Genomic DNA, 16,432 nt, shown 5'->3' on the forward strand with positions numbered 1-16,432 from the left:
CTGTACTATTACTCCACGAGTCTGTGTACTATTACTCCACGAGTCTGTGTACTATTACTCCATGAGTCTCTGTACTATTACTCCACGAGTCTCTGTACTATTAGTATTACTCCACGAGTCTCTGTACTATTACTCCACGAGTCTGTGTACTATTACTCCATGAGTCTCTGTACTATTACTCCACGAGTCTCTGTACTATTACTCCACGAGTCTCTGTACTATTAGTATTACTCCACGAGTCTCTGTACTATTACTCCACGAGTCTGTGTACTATTACTCCACGAGTCTCTGTACTATTACTCCACGAGTCTCTGTACTATTACTCCACGAGTCTCTGTACTATTACTCCACGAGTCTGTGTACTATTACTCCACGAGTCTCTGTACTATTACTCCACGAGTCTCTGTACTATTACTCCACGAGTCTGTGTACTATTACTCCACGAATCTCTGTACTATTACTCCACGAGTCTCTGTACTATTACTCCATTAGTCTCTGTACTATTACTCCATGAGTCTCTGTACTATTACTCCACGAGTCTCTGTACTATTACTCCACGAGTCTCTGTACTATTAGTATTACTCCACGAGTCTCTGTACTATTACTCCACGAGTCTGTGTACTATTACTTAACGAGTCTCTGTACTATTACTCCATGAGTCTCTGTACTATTACTCCACGAGTCTCTGTACTATTACTCCATGAGTCTCTGTACTATTACTCCACGAGTCTCTGTACTATTACTCCATGAGTCTCTGTACTATTACTCCATGAGTCTCTGTACTATTACTCCACGAGTCTCTGTACTATTACTCCACGAGTCTCTGTACTATTACTCCATGAGTCTCTGTACTATTACTCCACGAGTCTCTGTACTATTACTCCATGAGTCTCTGTACTATTACTCCATGAGTCTCTGTACTATTACTCCACGAGTCTCTGTACTATTTCTCCACAAGTCTCTGTAAAATTACTCCACAAGTCTCTGTACTATTACTCCACGAGTCTCTCTACTATTACTCCACGAGTCTCTGTAGTATTACTCCATGAGGCTTTGAGGCGTAATACAATGAAGACTTGCGAAGCAATAATACGAAGCCCTCGCAGAGTATTACTACGGAGATTCATGGAATAATAGCCCTGTGAGTAATACTACAGATGTGGAGTAATACCATGGAGCTTCATAGTTTAACAAAGTTGAACCTAAACATGTCGACAGATTTTCGAGCTGTTTATCAAATAACATTTGTTTGAGGTCAGTAACTTTCAGCTAATCACGTGACACACATAGGGTCATGTGACGAGGTAGAATCACATGATCAAGTAGCTCAGCATATATATTTAATTTAAAAGACTATAAATTAGGAAAATGAATTTTTAATAATCATTGTATTTATGAAGCACTTTTCAAACAAAAATTCACAAGAGGTTTAACATGAAAAAAAACATAACCAAAAATTGAACAATAATTAGAAATATGTTGTTTTTTTTATGAGCATTGAATGATTTTAATTGCACTTTATAGTCTGATAACTACGGTATTTCCTTATTTCTGGGTGGTTTTATTTCCAAGGTCTCGACCGGAAGTGCTTGATCAAACCTCCTCCAGCTTCCTCGCGTCACTTCCGCCCGCAGCATCCCTGGTCCTGCGAAGGGCAGCGGCTGCTGGTTGGATTCCGAGCCCTTCTCGGGTGGATCCTGGGCACGGAGCCGGCAGAGGCCGCGGGGCTGACGGAGTCCGGCTGCGGTCAGACCGCGATGGCGATGGTCGTGACCCCCAAGAGGGCGTCAGTCCGCAGCGTCGGCGTGGAGCGGAAGAACCTGATCACCGTCTGCAGGTACCTCCATCACCACCTCCATCACCACCTCCATCACCACCTCCATCACCACCTCCATCACCACCTCCATCACCACCTCCATCACCACCTCCATCACCACCTCCATCACCACCTCCATCACCACCTCCACCTCTGGGCCTGAAGATCTTCTCAACCATGATCTCGATCATAAACACACAACATGACATGTGTCTGAAGATGATGGACATCCGGTCAGAGTCACGTGTTTGATGTCAATGTGTTTGTGTCGTGACGTGTTTGTTTGTCACGATGTTGTGACGAGAGAAGATTTAAACACACACACTTTACAAACATTTCCAATCGAATAAAACAAAGATATAAAACAACATGTTCACGTCAATTTATTTGAATTATTGTAATTATATGTTTAAACTCTTTTATCCTTCCTTCAAATATCTCAGTAGAAAGTTGACAAAACAAACACATATTTAAAGAAATAACACAAACAAGAAAAAATGTAACGACAACAATAGACAATAAGTTTATTTCTTATTATTATCATTTCATTCTGATAAAACGTGACTCGTTTGTGTTAAAACTTCAAAGTGAAGCTGAAAATAAAAACACACACGATCAAGAGGTTTTATTGCGTAACATTCCATCTTTAGTGATACATTTAAAAACACACAACTTCACGAGACTTTACACAACATCGACACGCGTTTTATCGACCGACACGAAGGACACAAACAGACTGTGTTAACACACAAACGTTGTTGTGTGTTTGCTTCGTGACACACAACATGTTTGAGTCAAAACTGCAGTATTTCTTCACAGATACTGTTAAATCACTTGGTTAACACTTGACTAGTCGTGTTTGTGTTGGACTCACTGGAACTAATGACCTTTATTAACAAATGTCTTTTTTTAATTGAGGAATAAAATCAAATCCATTGTTGGTTAAGTTCCGTTAGGTGGCGCTGTGTCCCAGGATGTAAAAGAACGAGTGTCTAACTTTAAACGAAGTGTTTAAACAACACAAAATAAATGACGCTGCGTATTTAAAACACATTATAATTGATATATTTGTATATTTTTAGGGGATTAAAGTCATTTTCTTGACTTAAGAAGAAACTCTGGTTTTGTTGTTGATTCTGTTGTGATCAATGAGTCGTAAAGAGTTAAACTAACAGGATGGATGATCGATCAAAACATAAATCAATGGATCAATACTTTGCTGGTCTGTTCTCGACCAGTGAACATGTTATTGTTGACAAACGTGTTATTTGTTGACAAAGTCACTGAGGGTCGTTGCCGTTAGCGACGGGTTTTCCTCTTGGAAGCTGCTCCTCAAAGTTAGTCTGTCAGTGTGGACACCTGAGGAGGACACGGGTCGGACGCGTGAGGCTTCCTGTAAACAAGGAAGAATGTTTGGAAGACGTTAAAGTTTTGCTGTCGACTCGCACGCCTGCTTCACTTCCAGCTGCTCGTGTGTCGACAGGAAGTAGAAACTACAACTTTTTTTATCACATTAATCAAAGGACTGTCAATCAACTCTCGGTTCCCTTCACTTCACGTCAACGTTCTTCAAGAACAAACACTTCCTGTGACCCGCGAACACTAAGTCATGACGAGGCTCTCGCCATCTTCAAAGTCTTGTTGTCTTGTTTCCATCAGTCCAGTTCTCCCATCATGCCTCACTCCACCTCCTCTGGTCCTGCCCGCTATGGCAAGACTGGAAAGAACAACAAGAAAAAGCAGTTTTTAAGGAGTGAATGTGGACTCATGTTCTCCAGAACAAGAGGGTCTTTGACCAGGACTCCGGAGTGGGTTTGGAGCCGGTCCAGTCGGAGTGAGAGGCGTCACAAAAGGATCGTTTCAAAGGCTTGTTTTTCAGTGTCAAATTGTACCAAGAGCGTGTAGCGTTCATTAGCATGAGAGGTTCTCTGCTGATCAAACGACTGATCCGTACGATCATGAGCTGCTGCGCTCGCGTCCCATGAGATCAGACCGTTACGGACCCCGGGGTCTTCCTCCTTTGATGTTTCACCACAACATTTCTACGGTTTGGCATCTCAACATCTGTCAGCACTTGGTTAACTCTCTCAGGTCTGATCGGTTAGCGATCCATAGATCCGTAGTACATTTAGTCTGAACATCTGTGAACATCTGTGAACATCTGTCCATCAAAGAACATGTGTGTTGTCCTCAGAGTTCTAACTCTAACGCCAGGTATTTAGATCTACCGAACAAATTTGATACATTGTCTTGAAGGTGTGACTTGACTGACCTGATTCCCTGATAATTCCCACATGGCCTCAGTCTTTCAAAGTAAGTTCAGTCCAGTCATTAGTTTAAGTCCCGTTGCAGGTGTTCTCGTGTCCAGTCCATCGCCTCGCCGTCGCTTCCCTGTGGTAGTATTTGCCAGTCCCCTGTCCTCGAGCCGAGGTCCCACCTCACCTAGAGGGTCTTGCGTTTGGGTAAGAGGGCTTTTCGAAAGGAGGTGGTGGTAGTTCCCCGACTGTAAGACGCCCCACCCAGGGAGATCTTGGTCTTGCCGCTGGTGATGGTGGAGTTGCCCAGCGACGTGACCTTCCTGCCCCTGGAGATGGTGGAGTTCCCCAAGGCGAGCTTGCTCTTGCCTCTCTGGATGCTGGTGTTGCCCACCGTCATGGCCGTCTTCCCTTCGGTGAAGCTGGTGTTGCCCATCTTGGAGTAGCACGGCTCCCTGATCCACAACTGCTGGCAGGCTCTGGAGCTCAGTCGCCGACGGGCATCGCACACTCATGCACGCTCGTCTCTGCAAACCCTCCGGCTTGATAGTAACATCTGCTGTGTTCCGAGACCAGAATGCTGAGCGTGGATAACCCGAGTGCGAGTGACATAATGCCTTCGTTGAGCTGCTGGACGTGGGCTCTGGAAGGCCACATACCACCCATGTGTTCCAGTGAATGGACAGAGGCTGCCGTAGGTGGCCTCAGCCGATCAGGGCGGACGGAGACAGTCGGGCGATTGTCCCTCCGTCACGACGCCACCGGCTGGTTGAAGGACACATTGTTTTGAGGGTTACAATCTGCGGTGACATCACTTTCTTCTCCGCTATTGTTCCTCAGCACGTCTGACTGGAGGACTGTCTACAATTGTTTGAACAATCTGTCGAACGTGCTGGACGTAGGGAAGCAAAGGCTTAAGTATAGAAAGAAACTTTGGTTCCACTTCCTGTCTCCCTTTCCGGCATCTGTGTCAGTGAGATTGCGATTCTTTGCTTCAGTGATTGTGTTACCAGTGTTTTGTGTTTTGTAAATAAATGAAGCCAAAGCAGCATTTTGACACTTTTATGAGCAGTTACAACAACATTTACAATGACGTTGGGTTTACTGATGCAGAGTTAGTGGAATTGCAAGCAGCGTAAATACAGGTGACGTCCCGTGACGACAGTGTATGACTTAGACAAACTCTCTACATGCTTCACACGTCTGATGCACTTCCCCGAACATATCCCGGTCTAGTAGCACTCCGCCCTCCTTTACTCCAGCTACACAACTTACTGAACACCCTTTTCTCCAGCGCACACCGTGCCTCCTCGCCACGCTTGTTGCTATGACTACCACTGACCTGTGAACATTTATTTACATTTCCTCGGGCGGTTTAATAACGTGTGCAGTTTTCAAGTGTGAAAATCCCAGTAGATGTTGCTGTGGGTCTTTGTGCCTCTGGTGAGGGTGGTCTTCACCACAGACACAGACTTGGTCCCGTGGGTGAAGGTCATGGTGGTCAGAGAGCTTGTAGTCTCTCCTCTCGTGACCGATGTTTGTCCCACTGCCACGCTGGTTTTTCCCAAAGCCGTCGTGGTTCTGCTCCATGAGATCGCAGATTTACCCCAGGAGAGGGCGTACTTAGTCCTCAAGAATGAAGCCGAGCCTCTGGAGAAGGAGGTCTTGCTGGACAAGTATGTGGATGTCCACTCACTGTCAGAGTCTTTGTTCTTGCCGCTTTTGTGTGTCTTTGCTTCAGCGCCAGTGCTCCTGTCCATCTAGGTGTTCCTGCGCTTGGACATCAAGGCTTTGCCGAAGGAGGTGGTTGTGGTTCCCCGGCTGAAGCTGGCCCGTCCCAGAGAGAGCGTGGTCTTTTGCCTCTCGATGGTGGAGTCGCCCATGGAGGTGGTGGTCACTCCCCTGAAGATGGAGGAGTTCCCCATGGAAACGGTGGTCTTGCCCCTGGCTATGGAGGTCTTCCCCACTGCCACGGCAGTCTTGCCCTCTGTGATGCTAGTGTTGCCCATCGGAGCGGCGGCGTCGGTCTCCTGGAGCCAGAACGCTGTCCCTTAAGATCCAGGCTGCATCGCTGTGCATCTGCAGGGTCCTCAGAGTGAGGTGCAAATCTATCACCGAGCTAAATAGATCAGGCCACCGTGAGAGGACGAGTGGGAGGGAATTATTTGATCATCCTTTGATGGCCGCTGGTCCCTCAGAGCCACAAAGGACCTGGAAGCCTGGCAGCAGCGCCGAGGACAGGAGGTTAATTGTGTTTCCATGATAGCATTGCAGGAAGCGTGAAAGGACGACGTTGTTCTGTACACAAGACAATTGAGGTGAGATAAGAGATGGTGCCGAGCCAAACACAAAGAAAACCTCCTTCATGCTTTATCGTGGCAGAGTTCAAGTACAGTCGTGCGTCTGTTCCAGTACAGTGTGAGAACGTTGTGTTGTCTTTGTGTACTTTCACAGATTCTCGGTGAAGACGCTCCTGGAGAAGTACACAGCCGAGCCCATCGATGACTCGGCCGAGGAGTTTATTAACTTTGCTGCCATTCTCGAGCACATCCTGAGTCATCGCTTCAAAGGTAACATTTCAGAGGAAAGACAAATAAACATGTCTCTGCAGTATTACTGCACATGTCTCTGTAGTATTAGTGCACGTGTCTCTGTAGTGTTACTCCACATGTCTCTGTAGTATAAGTGCATGTGTCTCTGCAGTATTACTGCACATGTCTCTGTAGTATTAGTGCACGTGTCTCTGTAGTGTTACTCCACATGTCTCTGTAGTATAAGTGCATGTGTCTCTGCAGTATTACTGCACGTGTCTGTAGTATTACTCCACATGTCTCTGTAGTATTAATCCACATGTCTCTGTAGTATAAGTGCATGTGTCTCTGCAGTATTACTGCACGTGTCTGTAGTATTACTCCACATGGCTCTGCATTATTACTGCACCTGTCTCTACTCTACATGTAGTATTAGTGCACGTGTCTCTGTAGTATTATGTACATATCTCTGTAGTATTACTCCACATGTCTCTGTAGTATTAGTGCACATGTCTCTGTAGTATTACTGGACATGTCTCTGTAATATTACTCCACATGTCTCTGTAGTATTAGTGCATGTGTCTCTGTAGTATTACTGCACATGTCTCTGTTGTATTACTCCACATGTCTCTGCAATATTACTGCACGTGTCTCTGTAGTATTACTCCACATGTCTCTGAAGTATAACTGCACGTGTCTCTGTAGTATTACTGCATGTGTCTCTATAGTATTACTCCACGTGTGTCTGAAGTATTACTGCATGTGTCCCTGTAGTATTACTCCAAATGTCTCTGAAGTATTACTGCACGTGTCCCTGTAGTATTACTCCACATGTCTCTGAAGTATTACTGCACGTGTCTCTGTAGTATTACTCCAGAGTCTCTGAAGTATTACTGCACGTGTCTCTGTAGTATTACTCCACGTGTCTGTAGTATTACTGCACGTGTCTATGTAGTATTACTCCACATGTCTCTGAAGTATTACTGCACGTGTCTCTGAAGTATTACTGCACGTGTTTATGTAGTATTACTCCACATATCTCTGAAATATTACTGCACGTTTCTCTGCAGAATTACTCCACGTGTGTCTGAAGTATTACTGCACGTGTCTCTGTAGTATTACTCCACGTGTGTCTGAAATGTTACTGCACGTGTCTCTGTAGTATTACTCCACATGTCTCTGAAGTATTACTCCACATTTATCTGAAGTATTACTGCATGTTTCTCTGTAGTATTACTGCACGTGTCTCTGAAGTATTACTGCACGTGTCTCTGAAGTATTACTGCACGTGTCTCTGTAGTATTACTCCACATGTCTCTGAAGTATTACTGCACATGTCTCTGTAGTATTACTGCACGTGTCTCTGTGGTATTAGTGCACGTGTCTCTGTAGTATTACTGCACGTGTCTCTGTAGTATTACTGCACGTGTCTATGTAGTATTACTCCATGTGTGTCTGTACTAGTTTTACTGTGTTCAAACCCACTTCTTGAATTCTTGATTCATGTTCTTAGAAAGTTAAAGCAGAAGCTACTCCTTGGTGGAGATATGCGCTCTCTGAGTGCTAGTTTTCTTGTGAACTTGTTGTCAGCTCCTGGTATCTATGTGCAGGTTCTGGCAGCTGGTTCAGCTCAGATGGTCAGCGCAGCTTCTGGGAATACATCAGACTGGCCTGCAGCAAAGTACACAACAACTGCATCTCAAGCATCGAGAACATCGAGAACATCAGCACTTCACGAGCCAAGGTGAGTGAGTGTGTGTATGTGTGTGGGTGTGGTGTGTATGAGTGTTAGTGTGTATGTGTATGTGTACGTGTGTGTTTATGAGTGTTAGTGTGTGTGTGTGTGTGTGTGTGCATGAGTGTTAGTGTGTATGTGTGTGTGTGTTTATTAGTGTTAGTGTGTGTGTGTGTGTGTGCATGAGTGTTAGTGTGTATGTGTATGTGTGTGTGTGTTTATGAGTGTTAGTGTTAGTGTGTATGTGTGTTTGTGTGTATGTGTATGTGTGTCTGTGTTTATGAGTGTTAGTGTGTGTATGTGTGTGGGTGTGGTGTGTATGAGTGTTAGTGTGTATGTGTATGTGTGTGTGTGTGTATGTATGCGTGTGTGTGTATGTATGCGTGTGTGTGTGTATGTATGTGTGTGTGTGTGTATGTATGCGTGTGTGTGTGTGTGTATGTATGCGTGTGTGTGTATGTATGCGTGTGTGTGTGTATGTATGCGTGTGTGTGTGTATGTATGTGTGTGTGTGTGTATGTATGCGTGTGTGTGTGTATGTATGCGTGTGTGTGTGTATGTATGCGTGTGTGTGTGTATGTATGCGTGTGTGTGTGTATGTATGCGTGTGTGTGTGTATGTATGCGTGTGTGTGTGTATGTATGTGTGTGTGTGTGTATGTATGCGTGTGTGTGTGTATGTATGCGTGTGTGTGTGTATGTATGCGTGTGTGTGTGTATGTATGCGTGTGTGTGTGTATGTATGTGTGTGTGTGTATGTATGCGTGTGTGTGTGTATGTATGCGTGTGTGTGTGTATGTATGTGTGTGTGTGTGTATGTATGCGTGTGTGTGTGTATGTATGTGTGTGTGTGTGTATGTATGCGTGTGTGTGTGTGTGTATGTATGTGTGTGTGTGTGTATGTATGCGTGTGTGTGTGTATGTATGCGTGTGTGTGTGTATGTATGTGTGTGTGTGTGTATGTATGTGTGTGTGTGTGTATGTATGCGTGTGTGTGTGTGTGTATGTATGTGTGTGTGTGTGTATGTATGCGTGTGTGTGTATGTATGCGTGTGTGTGTGTGTGTATGTATGCGTGTGTGTGTGTATGTATGCGTGTGTGTGTGTATGTATGTGTGTGTGTGTGTATGTATGTGTGTGTGTGTGTATGTATGCGTGTGTGTGTGTATGTATGCGTGTGTGTGTGTATGTATGTGTGTGTGTGTGTATGTATGTGTGTGTGTGTGTGTGTATGTATGTGTGTGTGTGTGTATGTATGCGTGTGTGTGTGTATGTATGCGTGTGTGTGTGTGTGTATGTATGTGTGTGTGTGTGTATGTATGTGTGTGTGTGTGTATGTATGCGTGTGTGTGTGTATGTATGTGTGTGTGTGTGTATGTATGTGTGTGTGTGTGTATGTATGCGTGTGTGTGTATGTATGCGTGTGTGTGTATGTATGCGTGTGTGTGTGTATGTATGCGTGTGTGTGTGTATGTATGCGTGTGTGTGTGTATGTGTGGGTGTGTGTGTGTATGTATGCGTGTGTGTGTGTATGTGTGCGTGTGTGTGTATGTATGCGTGTGTGTGTGTATGTGTGCGTGTGTGTGTGTATGTATGCGTGTGTGTGTGTATGTGTGCGTGTGTGTGTGTATGTATGTGTGTGTGTGTGTATGTATGCGTGTGTGTGTGTATGTATGCGTGTGTGTGTGTATGTATGCGTGTGTGTGTGTATGTATGCGTGTGTGTGTGTATGTATGCGTGTGTGTGTGTATGTATGCGTGTGTGTGTGTATGTGTGGGTGTGTGTGTGTATGTATGCGTGTGTGTGTGTATGTGTGCGTGTGTGTGTGTATGTATGCGTGTGTGTGTGTATGTGTGCGTGTGTGTGTATGTATGCGTGTGTGTGTGTATGTATGTGTGTGTGTGTGTATGTATGTGTGTGTGTATGTATGCGTGTGTGTGTGTATGTATGCGTGTGTGTGTGTATGTATGCGTGTGTGTGTGTATGTATGCGTGTGTGTGTGTATGTATGCGTGTGTGTGTGTATGTATGCGTGTGTGTGTGTGTGTGTGTGTGTGTGTGTGTGTGTGTGTGTAGTCGATAAAAGGTTTACTTTCAGAACATCTAAGTTCTGGTAGATTTAACTTTAAAATTGCCTCGAGGTTAATGACCTGAAGGAAGGACCACCTTTGATTTCTAGTGAAATCCTTCCAGTCTGTTGCTCCTAAGCTTTGGAACGATCTTCTCTCTCTTTGCTCTTGATGATCTACTGACTCCTTTAAGAAACATCTTAAGATGTTTTTATTTGTTCAGGCTTTTCCTTGATTTTCTGGAACTCCTGTTGTGTTATCAGTTTTATCTTGACCTTTAAAGTATATACTTTATTGAGTATTGTTTTGATTGTTTAAGCGCTTTGTGACCCTGGTCTAGAAAAGCGCTATATAAATAAAAATTACTTACTTACTTACTTACTTACAAAGGAAACTGTTACATTTATGTGGATAATAATGAATTAATTGGCCTTTTTAATTAATTATGAAACACTAGTTTGAATCAAACTCATCAACTGAAGTCACTACTCGTCGTGATTAATGTTCTTTACTGAGTAAGAGGCTCTTAAAATGATTATACAAAATATGAAACATTGTAAAAGCAGCTGCAAAGTAACTTTTTCTAGGATTTATTGAAAGAAACAAAGAGAAAAGGAAGAACAGTTAAGAACAAAGTAATGGAACGATGATGATGCTTTGATTTAATGGAAGGAACAATATTAATTACTCAGGAAGAAACAGACTTGAAGGCTTTGAAGATTTATCTTAAGCTAATCTTTCGACCTCGGATCGATTTGAAAAATCCCAACACATCAATCAATGCAAGAGTGACAATGTTACAGTTTCTTACGCCGTCGAGAGGAAGGAGTGATGATGAGGAGGAGGTTGATGTGAGAAGGATGAGGAGGAGCAGGAGGAGCAGGAGGAGCAGGAGGAGCAGGAGGAGCACCAATGAAGGCCCTTGATACAGCGATGGCGGGTCTTCTTGGGTCCGGTCCTGGTCCTTTGTTGCAGGCTGGCAAAGAGTGTGTTCTTCTGACCATGTGTTCTTCTGAACATGTGTTCTTCTGAACATGTGTTCTTCTGACCATGTGTTCTTCTGACCATGTGTTCTTCTGACCATGTGTTCTTCTGAACATGTGTTCTTCTGAACATGTGTTCTTCTGACCATGTGTTCTTCTGAACATGTGTTCTTCTGACCATGTGTTCTTCTGACCATGTGTTCTTCTGAACATGTGTTCTTCTGAACATGTGTTCTTCTGAACATGTGTTCTTCTGACCATGTGTTCTTCTGACCATGTGTTCTTCTGAACATGTGTTCTTCTGAACATGTGTTCTTCTGACCATGCGTTCTTCTGAACATGCGTTCTTCTGACCATGTGTTCTTCTGAACATGTGTTCTTCTGACCATGTGTTCTTCTGAACATGTGTTCTTCTGACCATGTGTTCTTCTGACCATGTGTTCTTCTGAACATGTGTTCTTCTGAACATGTGTTCTTCTGACCATGCGTTCTTCTGAACATGCGTTCTTCTGACCATGTGTTCTTCTGAACATGTGTTCTTCTGAACGTGTGTTGTTCTGACGATGTGTTCTTCTGACCATGTGTTCTTCTGAACATGTGTTCTTCTGAACATGTGTTCTTCTCACAATGTGTTCTTCTGAACATGTGTTCTTCTCACCATGTGTTCTTCTGAACATGTGTTCTTCTGACGATGTGTTCTTCTGACCATGTGTTCTTCTGAACATGTGTTCTTCTGACCATGTGTTCTTCTGAACATGTGTTCTTCTGACCATGTGTTCTTCTGAACATGTGTTCTTCTGACCATGTGTTCTAGTAACCATGTGTTCTTCTGACCATATGTTCTATTGACCATGTGTTCTTCTGACGATGTGTTCTTCTGAACATGTGTTCTTCTGACCATGTGTTCTTCTGAACATGTGTTCTTCTGACCATGTGTTCTTCTGACCATGTTTTCTAGTGACCATGTGTTCTTCTGACAATGTGTTCTATTGACCATGTGTTCTTCTGACAATGTGTTCAATTGACCATGTGTTCTTCTGACCATGTGTTCTTCTGAACATGCGTTCTTCTGACCATGTGTTCTTCTGACAATGTGTTCTAGTGACCATGTGTTCTTCTGACAATGTGTTCTATTGACCATGTGTTCTTCTGACCATGTGTTCTTCTGACCATGTGTTCTTCTGCTCCGGGTCAGGGTCGGGCCTGGATCCGAGTGGCTCTGATGGAGAAGCGTTTGTCTGAATATGTGTCGACGGCTCTGAGAGACTCCAGGACGACCAGGTGAGGTTTGTGCGTCTGTTGTGTCTCCACGTTCATGTTGTGTGTCCTCGTTCATGTTGTGTCTCCACGTTCATGTTGTGTCTCCTTGTTCATGTTGTGTCTCCACGTTCATGTTGTGTCTCCTTGTTCATGTTGTGTCTCCACGTTCATGTTGTGTCTCCGCGTTCATGTTGTGTCTTTACGTTCATGTTGTGTCTTTACGTTCATGTTGTGTCTTTACGTTCATGTTGTGTCTTTACGTTCATGTTGTGTCTTTACGTTCATGTTGTGTCTTTACGTTCATGTTGTGTCTTTACATTCATGTTGTGTCTTTACGTTCATGTTGTGTCTTTACGTTCATGTTGTGTCTTTACGTTCATGTTGTGTCTTTACGTTCATGTTGTGTCTTTACGTTCATGTTGTGTCTTTACGTTCATGTTGTGTCTTTACGTTCATGTTGTGTCTTTACGTTCATGTTGTGTCTTTACATTCATGTTGTGTCTTTACATTCATGTTGTGTCTTTACGTTCATGTTGTGTCTTTACGTTCATGTTGTGTCTTTACATTCATGTTGTGTTCACTGAGGAAGGAGGTTCTATGACGACGGCGCCATCATGCTGCGAGAGGAGGCCACGGTTCTGACCGGGATGCTGATCGGACTCAGCGCCATCGACTTCAGGTGACACCTGTCAATCATGGCAGTGTTTGATGTTCGAGGATCAACAACATTTTCTCTTTAGTTTCTGTCTAAAGGGAGAAGTTCTGGACGGGAAGACGCCGTCGGTGATCGACTACACACCATATCTCAAGTTCACTCAGAGGTGTGTATGTGTGTGTTCATGTGTGTGTGTGTGTGTGTGTGTGTGAGTGTGTGTTTGTGTGTATGTGTGTGTTCATCTGTGTGTGAGTGAGTTTGTTCATGTGTGTGTGTGTGTTCATGTGTGTGTGTGTGTGTGTGTGTTTGTGTGTATGTGTGTGTTCATCTGTGTGTGAGTGAGTTTGTTCATGTGTGTGTGTGTGTTCATGTGTGTGTATGTGTATGTGTTTGTGTGTGTGTGTTCATGTGTGTGTGAGTGAGTGTGTTCATGTGTATGTATGTGTGTGTGTGTGTGTGTGTGTTTGTGTGTATGTGTGTGTGTTCATCTGTGTGTGAGTGAGTTTGTTCATGTGTGTGTATGTGTATGTGTTTGTGTGTGTGTGTTCATGTGTGTGTGAGTGTGTGTGTTCGTGTGTATGTATGTGTGTTTGTGTGTGTGAGTGTGTGTTTGTGTGTATGTGTGTGTGTTCATCTGTGTGTGAGTGAGTTTGTTCATGTGTGCATGTGTATGTGTTTGTGTGCGTGTGTGTGTATATGTGTGTATATATATATATATAAGTGTGTATATATAAGTATATATAAGTGTATATAAGTGTGTATATATAAGTATATATAAGTGTATACAAGTGTGTGTATAAATGTGTACACATGTGTGTATATATAAGTGTATATAAGTGTATATATGTGTATATAAGTGTGTGTATAAATGTGTGTATATAAGTGTGTATAAATGTGTGTATATATGTGTATATTAGTGTTTGTATATAAGTGTATATAAGTAAGTAAGTATTGTTTATTTATATAGAGCTTTTCCAGACCAGGGTCACAAAGCGCTTAAACAATCAAAACAATATTCAATAAAGTACAGTATATACTTTAAAGATCAAGATAACACTGATAACACAACAGGAGTTCCAGAAAATCAAGGAAAAGCCTCATATAAGTGTGTATATATAAGTGTGTATATAAGTGTATATAAATACTTGTGTGTATACTGATGTGCAGCTATGAGTACCAGAGCGACGAGGACGACGCTCACAGCCTGGACAGCAGCACCAGCGATGAGAGTCCTCCTGACCATCCCTACGTTCCTCTGGTGACGGACGAGGAGAGCTGGAGCAGCAGGTGTCGTAAGATGGAGCAGAGGTTCAAGATCGTCTACGCCCAGAAGGTGAGTGACAGGTGTGTGGGCGTGGCCCGGCCTCACCTGTGCGCCGCAGGGTTACCTGGAGGAGCTGGTGCGTCTGCGGGAGTCTCAGCTGAAGAGCGTGGAGGTGGAGAACAAGCGTCTGAGGCTGAGGGCGGAGGAGCTGACGCTGCAGGGCCTGCAGGAGAAGAAGGAGCTGGAGGACGTGGTGCTGGAGCTGCAGGCTCAGCTGTGAGGCCTCACCTGAGACCAGGTGTTCCTGATCCTCGTCACACCTTTGATTCGTCCTCAGGTCCTCCCTCCTGCCACCTGACTCCTCCCACCTGTCCAAACACCTGTCCATCCCTCTGGTCAACCAGTGGACGCTCAGCAACAACCAGAGGGACGTGAAGCTGCTCCGCAGGTGATGATGAAGATGAAGATGATGAAGATGATGAAGATCATGATGATGATGATGATGATGAAGATGATAAAGATGAAGATGAAGATGAAAATGATGAAGATGAAGATGATGAAGATGATGAGGATGAAGATGAAAATGATGATGAAGATGAAGATGATGAAGATGATGAGGATGAGGATGAAAATGAAGATGATGATGATGATGATGATAAAGATGATGATGATGATGATGAAGATGACAATGATGATGAAGATGATGATGGTGATGATGATGATAAAGATGAAGATGAAAATGATGATGAAGATGATGAAGATGATGAGGATGAAGATGAAAATGAGGATGAAGATGAAGATGATGAAGATGAAGATGATGAAGATGATGAGGATGAGGATGAAAATGAAGATGAAGATGATGATGATAAAGATGATGATGAAGATGATGATGAAAATGATGATGAAGATGATGAGGATGAAAATGAAGATGAAGATGATGATGATAAAGATGATGATGAAGATGATGATGAAAATGATGATGAAGATGATGAGGATGAAAATGAAGATGAAGATGATGAGGATGAGGATGAAGATGAAAATGATGATGAAGATGATGAAGATGATGAGGATGAAAATGAAGATGAAGATGATGATGATAAAGATGATGATGATGATGATGAAGATGAAGATGAAGATGAAGATGATGAAGATGATGAGGATGAGGATGAAAATGAAGATGATGAAGATGATGAGGATGAGGATGATGATGAAGATGAAGATGAAGATGATGAGGATGAGGATGAGGAGGATGATGATGATGAAAATGAAGATGATGAAGATGATGATGATGATGATGATGAAAATGAAGATGAAGATGAAGATGATGATGATGAAGATGATGATGATGATGATGATGATGTCCTGCAGGAGGAGCTTCAGTTTGGATCAACTCTCCGCTGACAGTTTCAACTCTGAGCCTCAGACGACGGGCCAGAGATACAACGGACACGTTTGGACAACAGCAGGTGCACGTTGATGACATCATGACTATTATCATGTATCCATGACATCACTTCCTGTGTGTGTCTGTCATGTCCCAGCATGTGTTGTGTGTCCAGACACGACTCCGTCCATGTCTCTGGTCAGCATCAGCCCCGCCCTCTCCCCCGGCTAGATGGTCCACCTGCTGCGTCCGCCCTGGGCCTCCACCCGAGTCTCTCCAGTGCTGACACACACGTGCTACACACGTGCTACACACATGCTACACATGTGCTACACACGGACACACAACCTCCATGAGAGACTCTTGTCATCGTCTTCAACCACAAACTTATTTTTGTTGTTTTGTTGATAAAGAGCTTTTTTCCATGAAGCACTTCTTTGTTGTTTTCCTGAACTAACCTTTGCCTCCATCTGGTGGTCAGCG

At 43.6% G+C, this 16,432-nt stretch overlaps 1 protein-coding gene and 1 long non-coding RNA gene across 4 annotated transcripts; one reads left to right on the forward strand and one right to left on the reverse strand.

Moving 5' to 3' along the window:
* The first annotated feature begins 1,640 nt into the window (after nucleotides 1-1,640).
* LOC148064705 (RUN domain-containing protein 3A-like) lies at nucleotides 1,641-16,362 on the forward strand. 2 transcript variants are annotated; one of them, XM_087808635.1, is made up of 11 exons: nucleotides 1,641-1,837; nucleotides 6,526-6,641; nucleotides 8,213-8,346; nucleotides 12,582-12,667; nucleotides 13,236-13,325; nucleotides 13,387-13,467; nucleotides 14,469-14,634; nucleotides 14,684-14,841; nucleotides 14,903-15,013; nucleotides 15,934-16,031; nucleotides 16,107-16,362. In XM_087808635.1, exons 1-11 carry the CDS (start codon nucleotides 1,758-1,760, stop codon nucleotides 16,178-16,180), a joined length of 1,194 nt encoding a protein of 397 aa, XP_087664761.1. In that variant the 5' UTR covers nucleotides 1,641-1,757; the 3' UTR covers nucleotides 16,181-16,362. The 2 variants fall into 2 exon arrangements, with proteins under 2 accessions (XP_087664761.1, XP_087664762.1); XM_087808636.1 differs by having other exon boundaries at nucleotides 16,125-16,362.
* LOC148064706 (uncharacterized) lies at nucleotides 2,184-4,907 on the reverse strand. Of its 2 annotated transcripts, none has more exons than XR_015713389.1 (2): nucleotides 4,089-4,907; nucleotides 2,184-3,209 (listed from the first exon to the last, which is right to left on the reverse strand). It is a non-coding gene; the product is annotated as an uncharacterized LOC148064706 (long non-coding RNA). The 2 variants fall into 2 exon arrangements; XR_015713388.1 differs by having other exon boundaries at nucleotides 2,184-3,533.
* Nucleotides 16,363-16,432: the final 70 nt, after the last annotated feature.

The sequence above is a fragment of the Callionymus lyra genome, chromosome 15 (assembly GCF_982586985.1).
Source record: "Callionymus lyra chromosome 15, fCalLyr1.hap1.1, whole genome shotgun sequence".
In the NCBI taxonomy this organism is placed as follows: domain Eukaryota; kingdom Metazoa; phylum Chordata; class Actinopteri; order Syngnathiformes; family Callionymidae; genus Callionymus; species Callionymus lyra.

Excerpts from the sequence above, each read along its gene's own strand:
- LOC148064705 (XM_087808635.1), top strand. The coding sequence starts at position 1,758 with ATGGCGATGGTCGTGACCCCCAAGAGGGCGTCAGTCCGCAGCGTCGGC. Across the intron at positions 6,642-8,212 it reads CCTGAGTCATCGCTTCAAAG|GTTCTGGCAGCTGGTTCAGC; the intron begins GTAACATTTCAG and ends ATCTATGTGCAG. Across the intron at positions 14,842-14,902 it reads CTGGAGCTGCAGGCTCAGCT|GTCCTCCCTCCTGCCACCTG; the intron begins GTGAGGCCTCAC and ends ATTCGTCCTCAG.